Source organism: Heliangelus exortis, chromosome 11 (assembly GCF_036169615.1).
Source record: "Heliangelus exortis chromosome 11, bHelExo1.hap1, whole genome shotgun sequence".
NCBI lineage: Eukaryota > Metazoa > Chordata > Aves > Apodiformes > Trochilidae > Heliangelus > Heliangelus exortis.
The window spans coordinates 21843545-21862992 of NC_092432.1; the positions used below are offsets into that span (position 1 = coordinate 21843545).

Here is a 19448-nt window from a genome sequence, read left to right on the forward strand (position 1 = left end):
ATACATGGTAACCACACTATGATTAGAAGGATATCCAGATATATTTCTTACATAAAGAAAGTAAAATTACCAACAGCTAAAGGCAGCCCAATGCTCCTGAGAAATGCACATTTTTAAAGGAGTTAAATACAAATGGTACACAGAAAGGTTATTATTTCCTTCTTACTGTGAGGTGGTGGAGCCCGAGATGGATAGACAATTTCTGGCTGTTGAGGAGGGTAAACACCAGGAATGAGTGGAGGAGGGATGACATCAGGACGGACTGGAGGAAGAGGAAGTTCAGGTCTTGCTGGGAGCAGAGCAGCTACTGTACATAATTTGCGGTACTCATCTGCAACATGGAAACACAAACACTGTTTATACTCTCGTAGCCTTTCTATTCAATCCAATTCTCCCCCTTTTTGTAGTGTTTCAGATTAGCAAACACAAACGTTAAATAATCTGGAAAATCTGAGCCTAAATGTTTTCTTCACAGTAACACAATGTGAATTGAGTCATTAATCCATCGGAGGACATCAATACTACTTGTCAGAAGTCTGCTACTAAAAAGGCAATTGACATTCTGGATATGGAATATGAGGCAGGGACCTGATCTTAATCTGCTTAGTCTTTTTTCAGGCACAATCTTTAATGAACTCAATGGGAAGTTTACCTAAAGAACAACTTTTGGACTTGATCCCAAGCTAATTTAATACAAAGCTTGCCATGGAGTTAGAAAAATACTGAACAGGGAAAAAAGCCCAGTTTCAACTGGATTTCTTAAAAGTTAACCTCCTAAAAGAAAGAAATATAAACATAAGCAATGAGGCAAAACCAATTAGAGAATGAATACATTAACACTATTTTCATCTGAAAATTAAGTTTGCCAGTAAAAGCAGAAACCAAATGAGGTGCAGTGTAAGAAGCACAGACAAAGAGAAATCAAGTCAGGTCCACATCGATTTTATCCTTTCCCAGATGATGGGAAAAGCTCAGTTTTGCCATAAGCACAATCTATGCTGAGTGTTATGCATTCTCCTATTGTTTATCTCTAATAGTGATTATCTGTCCTACTGCCCCAGTTTTCCTCCTGCCTTCAACTCTTTTGTCTTTGGCAAGTGTGGCTTTAGAACTTGCGATCCAAAGAATGCACGCAGAGTATCACAATTAAAGACCACATTTCCAGCTGACCTAATTCATGTCCACAGTTCATGTGTACACAAATAACTGTTCGTGCAGCCACTACCTTTGAACTTCAAAATTTTAAAGTTTATGGAACAATAGGGGAGAGGAATTATATAATTAAAACAAAATGCTACAGAAATGCATAAATTCCTGAAACGATATAAAAAAACATTAGAACCAAAAAATAAATTCAGTGTTGGGTGAACTAGGCTGAATATTTCAGCCTTCAACACTTTCACTTCACCTCTATCTCCACCTGTAAAACATATTAGAATGTATTCTTAAATCCCCAAAGATTTGTTAAATAAACATGGCAGCCAAAAGTTTTGCCTCCCATGATCATGATCTTTGCATGTATTTTAATGATCTTAGGTGATCAGTTTGTTTCATGTGTCGTTACATTTCCCTCTATTGTTCCTTAGGGTGATCTTAATATTTAAATAATTACCAAGAATATTTTAGTGTATTTTTGGTTTTTTAGTTGTTTTTGCTTTTAGGGTTTTTTTCCTATTTTGCCTGTTCATATGTAGGTTGAATCTACTATCAGTCAGTGGTCTACAGCATGCCTGTATATGTATATATACAAATTCCAGTATGCAAATGTTTGCTAATGATGGTTCTTTTAACAGTCAATTCTCTAATCACACATTCTCTACAACCCACTGATCAATCTTTGTGAAAGAAACAATACTATATCTCCTCTTTAGTCTAGATTGGTAATACCCAATAATCCAAAGCAAATCCACCAGGAGCCCAAACCTTCCCTGCAAAAAAGCCCCCTTGGGGCTGCCCATCAGTGTAATGGAATTAGCACACATGGAGAGACTGCTGAGGTGAGAATTGAACACACACATGGCTGGATGCCTGACACACTGCTGTGAAGGTATTTATAGCATCAGTGGTAAACCCTGTCATTCCACATAAACAATTATTGCCATGTTACGCAAAGAAATACAGCACAGTCCTTTTTTATTGCAACTTTAATCTCCATGTATAATTTTTAGCAATAAACAGCCTTTTTTATAGTAACATCTGGGTCTGTCTACAATGAAAATACCACTGCTTGGTTACATTATGCATCTAGTGATCCACTCTATATTGCAGTCATTTCCATTTCAGAGTTAGAGAGACTCTGGGGCACTGACTGCTCTAAATTCCTCCACTTGCTTTCTCAAGATAAATTAAGGAATAACTGAACCTGATTAAATAATGACAACAGTACACTACATATATGTAAGGACTTTCAAAGAAAGACCTTTTTCTTTTGAAAAGAGTAACTTATAGTTTCAATTTATATCCCAAATCAAGTGAAAAAAAAAACAAAACAAAAAGTGACGTAACCATGATCTGAAAGACCTTGCATGGATTTATGAGTCTGGAAGTCCTGGGCTCTAGCTCCTTCTCCACCATGTCTCAGCCTGCAGTCTTTGCCAAATTATTTCAGTTTTCCTCCCAGTTTATTCATAAGTGAGATTTGAATAATTAGAAAGTATGTAAAGAAAAGAGGGACTGTGTTAAGATTGAAAGCTTGCTCTCTGTCTTCCTATTTCAGATGAGCATCAACAGATCATCTAATTTGTTAGCATTACTCTAGCCAGTCTTGGACTTCTAACATATTTAAATATTATTAATGAGATAGTGACAGAACCAGGAAGATTCTTCCAAGATTTCTTTGTGATTATAGAACTCTGCTCAAGTTTTACACAAACTCACTCAAAGTATTTAAAACAAGACTAACAAATGCTCCCATAGATGACCTCTGACAACTTCTTCAGTTATGCTGCCATAGTGCTAGAATCCCCACTCCTCCCTGGACTCTGCCCTCCCTTAACCTCCTCCCATCAGTCCTTTGGCTTCTTATATTCTTCTTTTCTAAAGCATTTAATTAGAACTCCAGTCCCATATAATCTCAAAAACATCTTTCCTCCACTCCCTCACACTTACTTCCACAATCTCCCCCAAATTAAAATCTCACACTATCTGGGGATCTCAATACACAGGGAGGCGATAAAGTACAGCACATTTTGGTAGTAGACAGAAATCATGTTCTCTGTCAACATTCAGGAAATAAATGGCACCTCAGAAAGTGAGACATAAGGGGGAGGAAACCCCAGTTTTCCAGTGGGAATGAAACTGCAGAGGGAAGAGGCTCTAGGGGAAGTAACTTGAGGCAGAAGAGCACGTTGAAAACAAAATCTGAATCAGGTAAGGTCAGAATAACCAGGCTACAAAGCACTATTCAGCAACAGAGAATATCCTTTGTCTGTGTCTGCTTGCCCAAGCCTCCTGGGGGTTCTGAGCAACCTTCCACAGGAGGCTCTGCTTTGGGCAGGGACTCGGATTAAATGACCTTTCAAGGTAACCTCCAGCCCCCACCATTAAATGCAGTTCTTCAACAAAAACATTACCGATAAGAGAAAATCACTGCCTAATTCAGTGTTCATCTGAGCTGATAAGAATACAGGTGGATTCATACCAGTGGATCTGATGGGGCACATCTCAGGAGCAGTGGCTACCCCAGAAGCCCAGCACCGGCCGCTGTCACAGCAACACTGCATTTTGGACATGGGCTGGGGGAGCTGATTGCTGCAGCGCCCGTTGCTCAGGGAGGAGAAGCAGTATCCAGGACGCACGTCTGCCAAGAGAGAGAAATGGCTAAGTAATCATCAGCCCAAAGAGGAAATGGGACTTTCACAACAGGGAAAGAGCCTGGGTTTATTGGTTGGTTACATTATGGATAGCACAGGGCTTGGGATATTTGAACAAATCAAGAAAAAAAAAAAAAAAAAAAAAAAAAAAAAAAAAAAAAGAAAAGAAAAGAAAAAAACCAGAAACATTTTGACAATATTTGGGCTGCTTTGGATTTGGGTGTAACACCTCCTGTGAGAAAGCTGAACAGAAATATGGAACAGCAATAAACAAATACAGGCAAAAACACAATTAAAACATGTATTCAGTATACTTTAAAACATGTTTCTGCACCCCCAAAGAAAAATGCAGTGTCTTCTCTATTAAAAACTGTATCAGATCAATTCTATTTAACCTTTTGTTTGAAAGCCATTGGTGTACTGCAATAAACTCACAGCACTGCAGTTTTGAGAAGCACTACTTAATTTTTGATTAGTCATGGCTACCCCAGATGAAGTATGTAGTGATTTGACAAGATATAGGCTTGCAGAAAAGAGCAACACAACTTCAACTGGTGCCACCACATTGTTTATGGAGATGAGCTGACTTCCTGCCTGAAAACAGTAGGCACATGCTTTCCAAAGAACTTCCTGTACCAGATTTCATACACTCAGCTCCAGCAAAGGGAAAGAAAATGTAGATGGGAGCAAAATAAATAAATAAATAAATAAATAAGAAAAAGGAATCTCGTGATATGATCTGAAAATCTTACTACTTCACAATATGTCACTGTGCAATTATTTCACAGTATGTCACATCATATCAAAGTCATTACAAGCTGTGGTGTAATTTGATGCTCCACAATAAACCAGACCAAGTTTGTTTCTAAAATATACAAACATTGGCTGTCAAAATGTAGAAGAAAAAGTTGCAGATAAAACCTCACAACAGCAGACACCATTCACTAAAGAGACAGTACCTATTATCCAGGGAATGGTGGAAAGGCAGTACTAACAGTGCCTTCCAGACTTTACTAGCTACTCAAATAGATATAAAAAAAGCAGGGAAGCTTCTTATTATTTTGAGGAAATTGATATCTAGTGATATGTTGTGAGAGTCTTTGATGCTTCTGCCTTTTATTAGCTGGAATCCTGAACACAGATATTACTGGCAGTACAGCTAAAACAATCAGTTGGCCTTTGGTTCCAAACTTTACTTAGTTCCTTCATATTATCATATAATGGAAATCTGTTAATGGAGAAAAAAAATCTACTCTGTTCTATTACTGGTCTTCAATTTTCTCCTGGTACCCAACTAAACTGCCAAACACTTACACTCCTCACTCTACCATTTAAAAAAATCAAATAAAGCTCTGATGCAAACTGTTCCCTGCTGCATTTGTTATAATTTTGGTCTTCATATGGAGTGGAGAGTAATTGAGATGGTTGGTGTGATGGTGGGGTGGCTGGTAAGGAAGGAAGTCCTCTAAAAGACCCTTATCAGCATCCTCTAATTCATCCTTCTCAGTTTTGGTCAGTACCAAGTTTTGAAACATTTAAAAGCACTAATGGGCAGAAGTGGAAAAAGAATCTACACTGAATCTGTGTAGGCACCCAAGGTGCCATAAAAAAGTAAATACACAGATAAGATCCTTGTCTACCTACAGGTGTAAGAGCTTATCCAAGAACTTATTACATGATTTTCGGAAAAAGACAAATTTGGTAAGAAGAATGTAAAATCTTCCCATATTCCTAATCAGAAGTTATTCTTTTTTTCCCCCTTTAATTTTCAGTTCCAAATGGTAAAACACACAAGTAAGGACAGCAACAGCAGGAAACAACTTTTTTTTACTTTTAGCTATTTTTAATATTTTCACTAAAAACATGCTGTATTTTGAGAAGACCCCAAATCAACATGAAAATAGTTTTCAAGACCAATGTGCCTCTTAAAAAACAAACAAACAAGAAAACAACAAAAAACCCATCAATAAGTAATACTAGCCAAATAAATATACTCCAGCTGGAAGCATGGGTAGCAGCTCTCCTCATAGCAACCCTCATGTACTTGGGTTGAGACGCCCTGCTCCTGTTCCTACTCTTCAGCTCTAGGAGGTATTATCTTTGCTTTGTCTAGTCAAATTTTTAAAGTCTGTAAAAATGGAATTCCTGGTTCCTCCTTTGGATGTTTCCCCCCAGTGATGCTCAGTCCCCTAAGGGATACATTTCTCAGAAGCACATCCTGATCTCTAGCAGAATAGACACGTTCAGCTAACACCTTTCGCTTGAGACAGATGCTGTAATTAAATCAAGATTACATGTTTTACCCAGCTTGCATGCAGATTTTAGGCTATGTCCCTGTTAATATGGCAAGCATGCAACCTGAATATTAGACATAAATTAAAAAATATCTGCACATAAGTAACAATGCTTCCAATTTAACACATTATACTTTGGACACAAAGCCAAAGTTTCAGTGATGTCTCACAGTCTGGCATATTACATAACACAGGCTGTCATCATTTAAATACCCAATTCTTTAGCTGAACTATTTAAAAATATAAATAGCTGAACTATTTTAAAAAGCTGCTTGGGATTATTACCTTTTTTCTCAAGTACATTTGTTTTTCTCAATGTCTCCTGAATAGAACATGACTACAGAAAGGACAAATATGAGAGCAAGAATACCAAGGAGATAAGTTAAAATTAGTTCTGCCTATTGTAAGGAAACATATTCATAAATATCGATGACCTATTAATTATTATTTAAAGGATTCTACTCACCTATGCACTTTAAGCCATCAGGAGCTGTATAAAACCCTGGAGGACACTTGCAGAAGTAACTGCTAACTGTGTTGGAACACTCTCCTCCATCACAGATTCCAGGAATGGTGCTGCATTCATCAATATCTTCAAGGCAAAGAGAGAAGCAGAGGCTGGTTAGCTAAATTAGTTCTTACACAAGAATAGGTATTTCATAATTAGTATTAATGTCATGGGACCTGCAATGACCATAGTGATCAGGAGATTAACTGTTATGTCTTATGGCATCTCCAGCAGCACAGTCTCCTGGCACCATACTGTGGTACTGGTTCAATACTGACTCAAGGGGAGGTGTAGCACCTCCTGAATTGTCCATTCTTCTTACTGCACTTGGGTTTTTCTTGGAAAAAAAGATTTATAAAAAAAGATTTATGAGGGGTTTCCTCATATAAACGCATTGAGCAGCTAGGCACTGTTCAAATAATGCATTCTGACAGGATTATAGCTCAGAGCAGGATGATTGAAGGCAACAAAAACTACCTTTCCTGGCAATCTCTGCTAAGTGAACGTTCTGAAATTTCAACAGATTTCTAGACAGAAACTGAAATATCTACTGCAGAAGTCAGCTAGACTTCCAGAATTCCTCTTAGATTTTGTCAGCGATTTTTTAAAAAGTCCATATCATTGTTTTCTCCAGGAATGAATCTCAATCCACATAACACAGAATCATAGATCAAATGCAGAAAAATTTTCAAAGTCTGCAGGAAAAAAACCCACTAACAAATACCTGATCATAGCTGTACATGGAAACAGAGGGAACTTGAAGGGTTTCTTCCACAACTAGAAGTTTAAATTATCCACACTCATGTGAAGAACAACCTATGTCAGCCTCAATTCCTCCTTAATTACTATCAGTAGCCTGCATGTGATGTTTAGTTACTTGCCTCCCTCCCCTGTATCTATTTAGCAGCTGTATCTACTTAGCATGGCTCTCATTAATCTTCTAGGAACCTGGAGTTCAACTGAGCTGAAAAACAGCTCACTTTTTTTCCAAAGTACCTACAAGAAGAATCAGCAAAGCAGAGCAGAAAGAGAGGTTATCCTCTAGAGGGATCAATGACAACTTCCTGTCACAGCCATCTACCATCATTCAGTTGCTCTGGGAGAACTGAGCCAGAAATAATGGCATAACAGGACTCTGTCCAACCTCTCCTCCAGAGATCTACAAACAGATAGACACATGGCTGTAATAATGATTTCACCAACCACAAAAATTTCTGAGATGAAATACTGCAACACCACCCAACACGCCAAGGCAAGGAGTGAATAATACCATAGTCATTAAAAACGATTGGAGGAATTTAAATGTAACGCCTAAATTGGAATTTAGCCCCAACAGATGGGGGAACACCCAAAGTCCCATAGGACTGTTAATGAGCATTATAGAGAGTAGAAAGGATCTCTCTCCTACTGCAAAGATGGCAATACAAAAATTCAGCAGAATAAAAATTATGAATTACTCATCCCACTTCCCTAGGTAAACCACTGAATCCTCTAATACCTTTGTGACCCTTTGCTTGGCAGGAAAAGAGTGGAGGGACAGGGAAAGGGTGGCATACAGATAAGGAGACCTTACAGGCCAACCCATCCTCAGTGGTGCAGAGCACTGGGCTCCCAGTGCACACATTCCACCCCAGCATCTTGCTGACTGTCGTGATGTGGGTTGCATTCCTCACTTGGGTGTGTGAGAGGGGTGTGACTTTTTTTTCAGTGCTACTTCAAGGGTGTTGCCAAAGCCTCAAGTCCAAATGCCCTGGGAGCACTGCTAAGAGACTTCTGGCTCCTGCTTCAGGATTATACACCACAGGAGTCCCAAAAGTCTCAGTGACAAAAAATGTGGAAATTGAATTTTGGTCTGAATAGGGCCCTTAATTAACAGAGAAAAATGCAGTCGTAAATGGATCAGATTCAAGCATTTTCTGACTCAAATTCACCAATGTTTATCTTAAAGTTAGTGTTGCCACTGTTTATATAGTCAGACCTTTTTAAAAGCAAAATCATCACTCTTTATTTTAGGGTTGAGCCTAACCCAAACAGTATTTCACTATTTATATTAGTATTGACATACATATAAGCAACATTGTCATTGTTAGGTATGTCAGTTTCAGAAAGGTAAGTAAACTCTGTGTGCTCCCAAATGTCATTCAGGAAAAATTATTCCCCTCCATCACCACAAAAAAGTATTTACCTCAAGCATTAATGCAACTGGAAGAGGAATGGTGATATGAAGCAGTGAAGTCATGTAGCATTTAAAATACAGTTTGCCATCCTCTACGTTAGCTAATAAAGAGACCTTCAGCCAACACACCTCATTTCCAATCTTGTCTCACTGTACCTTATGACTTCTATCATGATCTTTCTTTAAAGGGGACTCACTGCAAAAACAGTACTGGTCACTCAGCAAGCAGCTCCCAGTTCTACTAAATCAGTGACTAAGACCATGTTGCAGCTGCCAGAAGTCCTGCTTGCTGGACAGGAATTTAAACCAAGTGATGATGATATGTCAGTTATTGTATATTAGAATTAATTACAGTTAATTACTATAAGGCAAATACCTTTTCTTATATTGGAGATTTCAACTTAAATCTCAGAAGGATAGCTAAGAAAAACAGAATGGATATTGTGCTGTTTCAGGAATATCTGTGTTGAATCACCATCCTATTTCATGCCACTGGCATAAGGGGGTTCTTTTAATCTTTTGAATTTGATTAATATCTACACAGCTTTAGCAGAAGTTGCTTTGTACATGCAATATGAAGATGGGCTGAAAGTAAGTTGCTGTGTGCTGAGGCTCAAACCTTTACAGGTGTGGAACTGAAGAGGGAAAACCTCATCCCATCTTGGCAGCTAGGAGGTCACACCAAAGGGGTTTCACAAGATAGGGCAAGAAATTTGTGGCAGGATTTGGGAATGAACCAAGCTGTCCCAGGTTCTTCAGTCCAAGTCTGTCAACAATTACCAAGTGCAGACTCCAAAGGTGGTTTGGGTTTTTTTGTTCTGTGCTTGGGCTTTTTTGATTCAGCAATTGGAAACTACTGTAGACATGTTTATAGAATGCTGTCTGTGCCAGCCAATAGCTCTCATCTTTTCAGGTACTACTAATGAACAAGGCACATGTTCAGACTTTCCTCTTCACCACATTCTTGGTACTTCAGAAGCAAACGCTTGCAGTGTTCTACTTTAAAGTTGGGTTGCTTTCTGCCGAAACCATTCTATGTACAAACTCCTCTGAAATTGCTTTCCCAATTAAATTATAACATTTTTCTTGAAATATGGATTTTTCTTTTGAAAGAGTGATTCTTGCAAAATTAAAAATTCCTTAAAGACTCTTGATGCAAGAAAGGGTCACTCTCAAGATCACAAACCTTTATGACATTCTCAGTTGTCACTCCAGAATCACTACCCACTTATGAAACATGCCTACTGACATTTATTTTTATCTAATGAATGAAAGGAGAACCAGCTGCAAGAGTTTTAAAATTATCTGGACTTCACACTAAAGAAGATGAATCAAAACTGTGAAATTGACACATGTTCCTTTGGTATACAAAATTACCTTAAAGCCAATGAGACATCCATGCCTAATTATTGTATTGTAGAGAAAAACAATAGTTTCAAATCACAGTTAAAAATTAGTAAGGTTTCATAAATACACACTGCAATTTTCCACACTGTATCTAGCACCTGTTGTACTTCCAAAATAGGATGACCAATAAGGAAAGGTAAGGTGTTTGACCTCTTTTAACACCTGCAACTGTAAGGAAGAGTTTAGAGTATAGTCCTGTAGCCTTCACTGAGCAGTGTCAAACTCCCACTAATGTTACAAACCGTTCACCTGAGTAAGTGGGAATGTGCTGACCCTTATAGTCATATATACCTTTTGGTTAAAAGATCTACATAGAGATGTGTGCCTCAAGCATTTTTAAAGCAACAATTTACTTTAAAATTTTTTTAGTTTTGATGTTGAATTTGTTTCAGAGGTCCCTTTAGCTCTGTTAAATGTTAAATGAATAAAAGGCTGGAAAAGGCTGCAGGGCTTATTTTTAATGTTTAGGTTTAGAAGGAGCAAGGACCCATATTTGTTGCGAAGAATACTCTTGGTACATCCAAGGCAAAAGACAGTGGAATGTTTGTTACAAACTTCTAAACAAAATTGGCCCCAAAAAGGAAACTTTCTCCTCCTTTGCTTCTAGTAGAAAATTCTAAAGTTTCTTACCATCACATTTTTGTGTCACTTCATTAAACTTGTGTCCAGCTGGGCATTTGCACTCAAAAGATCCAACAGTATTAATGCAATTTCCCCCTTGACAGATCCCAGGGATGGCTTGGCATTCATCCACATCTATCATATAAAAAAGGAAAAAACACCTATTTTTAATTCATTTCTCAAGCATAGACATAATAATTTGTCTACTCAGAAATTAAAGTAAATATGCCTAAATCCATTCTTAACCCATCATAATATTATGATACTTGCTTGTGAAGACAGACAGTAATTTTTTAATTACTCTCTGCAAAGTATGATTAAGTGCAGTACTCTAAATATTTTCTGCAAGAAATCACATGGTTATTATTGTTACAGACATTAAACATATAACTGCCACTGTACTGTATTCCAAAACATCTGGGAAACGATGTGCACAGAACACAACCTGTCAAAACCAGGTTCTTTCTAAAAAATCTGAGGCTAGGAACCCAAATTCACTTGCCCCTTTGAACATCTTGGCAAGTGCACACAGTCCATAGCTCACCAGTGCAGAGATGGGAAGGCACAGAGGAGCAGTGTGCAGTGTTCATGGAGGGGGCCTCATGGAGAGCCATGGGGAATTGCATGGTTATTGCTGATGGAAATTATTACACTCATCACTCCAGTAAGATCAACACCAATGACCTTAAGATTAAGGATTTGACTCAAGGAGTTTCATAGTCACAATTAATGTCTCAGGAGGAATTATTAATGATCTGCTTAGACATTCATAAATTTGGAAGGTTTTTTCTCTTTTATTTCTCTCTCTTTCCTTTTAACTTTGTCAGTTAAGAAAATGAAACAAGATGATATCACAGGCTAGGTAGGAAGCTCAAGACAAACATTTTTAAGAGGCCCCAGCTTTTGGCCTCACAGCTGTTTTAGCACAACATGTGTCGTCACTTAGCTGCAAAAGTGTTGCTACAGCTTAGTAACAAGTAAAAAGAGACTGAAGGAGGAGAGGCACTGCAATAGGAGAGGTTGGAGGTTTGGCTCCCAGTCCCCTGGGGCTGCCCTGTGTCTGCTGTGCCCCGTCCTTCAGAAGCAAACAGAGCACTCACCACCCTCCAACCCAAGTGCCTGTGCTTCCCCCACTTCCCCGAGGAGCACCAGCTGCTGCTGCTAAAACACAATTTCTTGAATCCCTGGGATTGATGCTAGGATTGATTTCAACACAGGGACACAAGCTGAAGGAGAGAACTCCAAATCTCCCTTTATAAATCCTAGAGAGCCATCTGTAATGTGTCCTGGATTCTGAAAAACAAAGTACCACATCTGTACAAAAGGCCAAGAGTCAACTTTCCTGGAAGCAGCAAGTAGGAAGCTTCAGGAATGCCAAGGGCCATATCTGTACCACTTTGCAGAGCTTCATGTAAAGATCCCTGCCTGGGCTGAGCAGGTCAGGAGGTGCAGCAGCAGAGCCAGAGCAGTGCTGACCCTGAGCAACCACTGTGCTGGGAGGCAGGGAGCACTGGGACAGCCTCAGCACCATCACATTGCTGCTGGGACCCAAGCTAGAGCAAAAAGCTGTGTTTTAATAACAGTTATCAGCCAGACTCCATGGAACTGTACTGACTGAAAAAAAAAAAATAAAGAAATAGAAGTCATGCTCCTGACTCAAAAGTCTGTTTCAAAATTCCACCTTTTGGCTTTCCTTTTCCTCCTCTGTGTTGTTAAAAATCTCAGCTGTGATATTAATTTACCTTTCAACCAGACAGACAAAGTCAAACTGTGGGCAGTGATATGCTATTTATTTTTTAAATTAAACTTGCCCTCCCTTCAGTTGTATTTTTTCTGACTTCTCCACACAATAATGGTTCTTTTTTTTCTTCTCCAGAGAACCTGGATTTTATTTAACCTGATTTTCTTTATTTAGATTGACTATGGATGTGAAATCCCTGAAATGTCTTCAGTCTGAATGGCTGTTATCTGATTTCAAAAGGACTGGATTTGGTACAATTGCATGAAAAATAAAGCTAATATGTGGTTGCATAGAAGATCTGTATAAATTATGAACACATTACAAGAAAAGGGAAAAATGGAAAGTACAAATCAAACAGGGCCAAAACTGTGTTGGCACTTCATACAGACCAGCATAAACGTAGCTGCATGCTGAGAAAAGTGCAAAAAGCCTTATACCAAGCTGCAACAACCCATTGGAGAGGTCACTGCAGCTTTTCCATGATATAAACAGGAGGGATATGACTAGGTGTGGCATGAGTTCAGGGGTGTGGGCCACAGATTTATGCACATAGGATTTCAGAAGTGTCCAGAACCTTGATTAACAGATTTCTGCACATTGTACTTCTGACCTTTGTACCAGCTAGGTCTTGTCCTGTGAGAGAGGGTATCTACATTTTTACTGCAATGGAATGCCTTGATGTCCTTCACAGGAAAGTCATTATTAAATAAAATTACTCGTATATTTATAATTTTTATCTCCCCTATTGTCAAAAATACAGTAACTTATTAAAAAATTTTAGACAGATTGAAATAAACTAGCCCTAAAGATACGGCCCTGGGAATGTATAATCCACATCAGTTTAATACATAGCTGCCCCTGTTAACATTCTCCTGTTTCCTGCCAGACATCCAGACAATAAAAGAATTTATACAGCTGGAACTATTAGAATAAAAGCCAAAAGCAGTGTAAGGACTTTCTATGGTAAGGCATGTTCTGAAAGAAGTAAGCAACATCTGGGCAGATTTTATGATTTGAAACAAATGCAAATGCATTTCCAAAACTGTTTAAAATATGTAATAGGGCATTTCAAATGGCACAACATGCACTTTTCTCCAGGTCAAAGCAGTGTAGTTCAGGAGGTAAAGACACCCAAGATGAAACCAAAATCTACAAATTTTAGGTAAAAAAACCCCCACCACCACAGATTGATTTCCACGTGTTTTGAGTGCTTTTTGTAACACAATAAATTCTTCCACGGAATGATCAAGTGATATGCACAGAAAAACACCATTACAGAACCAAGGGAAAGGGTTGCTGGCAGTGAGAAATTCATTAAGGTGCTGGCTCCTCTCACATGACCTAAATTACTAAAGTACTCACTTGAGCATCAGGCACTCACTGATTCATGAAGTAATGCATTTGACAATGTTTTTCCATTCTTCACAGGTATAGCCCAGAATGGCTTAGGACAGGCTATTCACAGCAGTGTAACTCAATTAAGATTAATCCAGTAACAATTTCAGCAGCTTTTGGGGAAGCTTTGCTGCTAATTTACCTTGACAGGCCCCAGTTCGAATGTTTGGAATGAATCCCCGGCGGCAGGGGTGGGGCTGAGCAGGACACATCTCACAGGGGTGGCCCCAGGCTCTCCCAACTGTTGCACAGCAAAGGGTTTTTGTGCAGACAATTCCACTGAGCTGTCCCTGGCACATCTGGTTGGTTATCAAAGTGAAGCAAGGGCCGGTCCGGTAATCTGTGGCAAAGAGAAAAGAGGGAATCAGCATCCCAACAAATCATAAGAAAGCAAAGCAAAGCAACACCACATACAGGCAAATCTTCTGCACATAAATTGCCCAGCAATTGACTTCATAAATTGACTTAACCATGCTCTGCAGGTGATTTTTCTCGAGTTTTCTTCTCATTCAAATGCACTGAAAATAAGCAGCTCTATACATACATCACAAATATTTTACCAGCATTATTACACACCTAATGTTCTGCAAGTCTCTTTGCTGCTTGGTTTAATATCCGTTATTTTCATCAGTTTGTTTTAAATATTGAAGTAAAACTGATAAAATAGTTAGAATATGTTAATTTCCATGAGTGTTGGTCTGAAATGAGTCTCACAGGAAGGGAATACAGTCTGCAGGAAGTTTTTTTATAACAATTTTCACTTTTGTTCAGGCATATGCTATACGAATATGTGGCATATCTGGGTAAATTGTACCTACAGCTGAATGAAGGGCATGTGGAGCACATCTGCTTTGATTTGTTTATGGCAGGACAGGCCACTTAGCCAACAGACAGAATTAAGCTAAGATGTTAATAAAATACTAGTAGGTTTTATTTTGTTCCATTCTCCAAGGCCAATAACCAAACAGTGTGCTGCCAATTTTTGCTGTCTCCTGTACATCCGGGGTGCACACTCCAGTTAATCCTTTACCAGTGACCCTAAAATGTTTTTCTGATATGGTCCAGCAGGACAGAGTCCAGCATCCTGTAAGTGCAGCCAGATAATTATGAACCTGGTGTTTGTCTGTACTGAAATAGTTACCAGGTGCCTCAGCCAAAATCACAAAGTAATTCATGCTGCCTTGTAACCATGGTATTATAAATTTCTCCTATTTTCCTGCCACTTCCAAATTTGGTTAACAATAATTTTTTGTCTTAACCACTGATAGTGTTAAATAAGTCAGAAGTAAGAAAGATGCCTTTCCTATCTGCCCCATCTCCCTCCACCAGGTGCCCCCTGAAACTTGTTTTTAATGCTGACCTTAGTTCCAATCCAGGGATTCTGTGTCCTTATGCTATAATTCTGCCGATTAATCAAGCCACTCTTTGATATAATAAATAAAGTAGCTTACAGAAGTCCTGTAAGATATACAGTCATGCTATATTGTTACTACTATCACCATCAATTAAATATGAACTTCCATGAAAGGATGTTTAGTTACTCTGGAAGAATTATTTCTGATAAACATGTACCAAATGATTCTTCATTATTCTTCATTATTTATGTATCACGTAGTTGCTCTTCTATCTTAAAACCTATCTTATCTTCTAAACTAACTAAAACTTATCTTCTATCTTATAACCTATCTTAGGTTATAAAAGACCTAGAGATCACCTCTTTTGCTTTTAAAATAATGGAACAAGAGTAATTTTGTTCTAGCCTCTAGAAATTTGTCTTGTATTTCCAGATTTATGAAGAATTCATGCGCATGATATGAAAACCCTCTAGCTAGTTCGTTTCAGTCTTCCTGGTGTTGGTTAGCTGGACCAACATTTTAAAAATATAAATGTTATTTCTGCTACTTAATGTCATCCTGAAATGCCACCAGATTGCAAATACAAGACTTCAGTCCTGTCTCCTCCAAAGAGTACAGCCACATTTACTGAACACTTCTCCATCCCTAGCAATTCTGTCAGCCTCATCCTGAAATGCTTCAGAATCTCTGATAGCCTCTCTTTTCTTTCATTACTTAATTCCTTTTCATCACTTCAACCTTTTTTTGGCTTGGTATTTTTCATTTTGTCCCTTCACTTTCCAAACTAATTTCCCAAACTAGAGCTTCTATTATTTTTTTCCCCCACCTTTAAGCATTTTTGGATACTTGTAGCACAAAACCAAAATTACCAAATTACTAGCTTTATCTTATTCCCTAAACACTCAAATGAATACAGTTAGTCACAATAAACTATACATACCAATTACAATTTCAGTTCCAAGAGCAATTCTTTACCCTTGAAGAAGCTGAGGTCTAAAAGTGCTATCTGCTTTACTGTGTGCAAAACTCCCATTATAAAACTCCTAATATTAAAACAATAAATGACAATTTCTTTGGTGACACCACAGTTTTGTGTCAGCAACAGGAAATCTCCAGTGTACCTCCTCAGAATGAAATGTCTCATTGTAGATTTTCCCTATGCTGTTTATATATAGTTGGTTTAAAAAAAGACTCATTTTGTTCTCTGTTGCAGTGGGAAGCATGCGTCAGACTGTAGTGAATAACCTATCTTGTATTTTATAGTAGAATATGAATGGATCAGCATTTACAATTGTTTGCTTTCAAACTATAAATGACCTAGTAGTGGCTGATGTGACTTAGAAATATGGTGAACCCAATGAAGTCTATTTCATAATCATGCAGATCTTTACACAAGGTTTTAGTAACAAGAAGTAGGTCAAATATGCACTCAAAACAATTCCTATTTATTATTATTCAAGTTCACAGCACTTTAGTATGGATGGAGGATTATGGACTTTGTTTCCCCCTGTTTGCCTTGATAAATTTTATTCTTAATACTGAGTTTTCTGCTGAGTACAGCTTTCCTTCTATTTTCTAAAATACTAACTTTCACCTTTTCAGAAGTAAGATTTTCTTTTGCATTCTTAATGGAGAATTCTAAAGGTCAGAAAATACAAGACCATTTGCATGTTTGTGCCCACAGAGAAATCCACACTTCAAGAGCATTTTTTTTACAGATGCTTAATAAAAGAGTTCTAAACTTAAAAGCATTCTCAATAGACATCTTAAGATTTTTTAACACATTACAAGATGAATGCCTACAAGAAAGAAATGGGATTCCACTAACACCACGGCAAAACAAAAAGAGAATAGTATCACATATGAACAGATTTCCTTGAGTAACAGCATTGTCCTTGTGCTCGAAGGCATTTGGTTTTAGGAATTATGCTGATCTCAGAAGATGCAGTAAACCCTATGGTCTATGCTACAAGGCACCAACTTGGGATAAAATTTAAAAGACAAGTCCTTGTACTTCAACAACAGTTTCCTCATACATTTGTGTCATTTGAGATTACTTCAATGAGTATAGCTCAAACACAAGGTTCCAAGTGATCAGTCAGGAGCTGAAAAATTACAGGGAAAGAATGGGGAAAACCTTAGCCAGAAAAGCTATTAGAGAGTTTGTTTGGGTTTTTTTCCAGAGCTAATTTCATTTTAACTGAAGAACATTGCGACTTGAAAATACTTCAGTGAAATGATTTTTTTAAAGATGTGCAACTGATAATTCAAATGTTTTAAGTCACTTCTAATGCAAATTTCAGCACATGCAAGAAGCCTTCACTAAAGCATTAGTCACGGTTATCTAACAACTTTATCTGCTTCTTCACATCTTAACTATTCTGATAAGGAATAATTCCACAAGGAGCCTCAGACAATCGAGAAGACAGCAGAAACTGTAAAACTACATTAAGTTTATATACTGCCAAAAAGAGCAGGAGGAAAATAGAACAAGGCTGCCTTACAGCATGTAAGAATCCAGATTATTAAATTCACAGGAAGGAATCAAGTTGCATTTTGATCTAGAGCTCATTCCTGTTTCAGGCACAATCATCAAATAATTTTAGTTATCTTCTCAAAAGATCCTTTATGTTCCTAAAAGCACCAGAGAGGCTGCTGAAATATGTAGTACTGGCAGCCTTTGATCAAAAGCAAGCACAGCAATAAATAATGATAACTGTTCCAAGTATTGCTGGACAGCACCAAAGAGACTCAGAGCACCAGTATAATGCAAGGCTTTCTACACAAGATACACATCTTAAGCCCTCAGTTCATGTTAACCTCTGCTTGTTTTCAAACACAATGTAGTATTTAATGTAAAAATAAAGTTTTAAACAAACAAACAAAACCAAACAAACTGAACTCATGGAACCCATAATTAAACAATTATGCCAGTAAGAGGATGAGGATGAATTTCTGGTCACTATTTCTTTCAAGACTCGTTCCTTGTAAATTGCCTATAAAGAGTTCCTGATGTTTCCAAGTAACAGCCTGGTTTTGCAAATTGATAACCACCTCTTAGGGAGGTTGACAGACTCCTCCATCCCTGTTAAAGTAATTGGAAACTGAATGGGTGCAAAGGTCAAAGGAAGGGACCCTAGCAAGCCAGCATTTATCTTCTGATGATCAAGATCTCATTACTGAAAACAGGAAAATGACATCTCTTGTCACCTTAAAGAAATGGCTAATGGTAAAAGGAGTGCTGTGCATGCAGAGCTCAGACAGTGCCTTGTGCTGCACACTGGCTGAGCAGGAAACCCAGAATGTTGCTTGGAGAGAGGAAGCATCCCTCCTCACTCTCAGTACTTCACACAGCTAAATTCTGCATGAACCCCCAAATCCAGCCAAGACCCCAAATCCAGTGTAAATGAAACCACCCTGAGCAACATAAACTGGCGACTTTCCCTTTCTTTAGTACAGGGGAAAAGGGAAACAAACAAATATTCAATTATCAAACAAATAAAAAAAGAAGGGTCAGAAAGATCTCTAAGGCAAGTGAAGTACCTGCAAGCCAATCTTTAGTACAAGTTACTTTCCTGCCTAGCAGCGTTTTTACTTCTGCTGTTTGATGGGGTTAATTGTTTGGGGTCTTCTTACCAGCTGGGGATGAAAGAGGAATATTGGAGGTGAGACTGCACAAGGCACAAGCACAATCTCATCTCTACAAAGCCCACTCAGCACTGCTCAAGTGTGACCCACTGCACTTGACAGCCTGTGCCATGGCTTGGCCAGCCAGCAGAAAAGAGAATGGCAACTTTTTGTAGCCAAGAATGCTCTTCTGGAAACTGATCCCATACAGCCTAAGAATAATGCCAGCTAAAAGGTTGGTGGTCTGAGTTTCAAGTAGCAGAAACCTTTTAACACAGTTTATGACTTCAGGCAAATATCAACTGCTTTTTCTCAGGCATCCGAAATGTGTATTTATAATGAGAAGGAAAGAAAAAAAAAATAATAATAAAAAAAAAATTATAGCAATTCAATTTTTCAATGGCATTCTTAAAGTACAAACAGAAAAGTTAAATGGAGCAAGAACTAGTAACCATTTAGTTACAAGGAGGAAAAGCACAAAAACAAAACGGGTAATTAAAATGCAGCACTCT

General features: G+C 38.1%; 1 protein-coding gene across 3 annotated transcripts in view; it reads right to left on the minus strand.

The window, feature by feature from the left end:
• The window catches only part of FBN1 (fibrillin 1), a 141507-nt gene that overhangs the window by 77533 nt on the left and 44526 nt on the right, over positions 1 to 19448 (minus strand). For all 3 annotated transcript variants that reach the window (XM_071755237.1, XM_071755236.1, XM_071755238.1), the window contains exons 7-11: positions 14097 to 14294; positions 10828 to 10953; positions 6573 to 6698; positions 3641 to 3799; positions 167 to 331 (exon numbers count right to left, since the gene is read on the minus strand). In XM_071755237.1, the coding sequence (XP_071611338.1) occupies positions 167 to 331; positions 3641 to 3799; positions 6573 to 6698; positions 10828 to 10953; positions 14097 to 14294 (774 nt within the window). The remainder of the gene's footprint in view (positions 1 to 166; positions 332 to 3640; positions 3800 to 6572; positions 6699 to 10827; positions 10954 to 14096; positions 14295 to 19448) is intronic.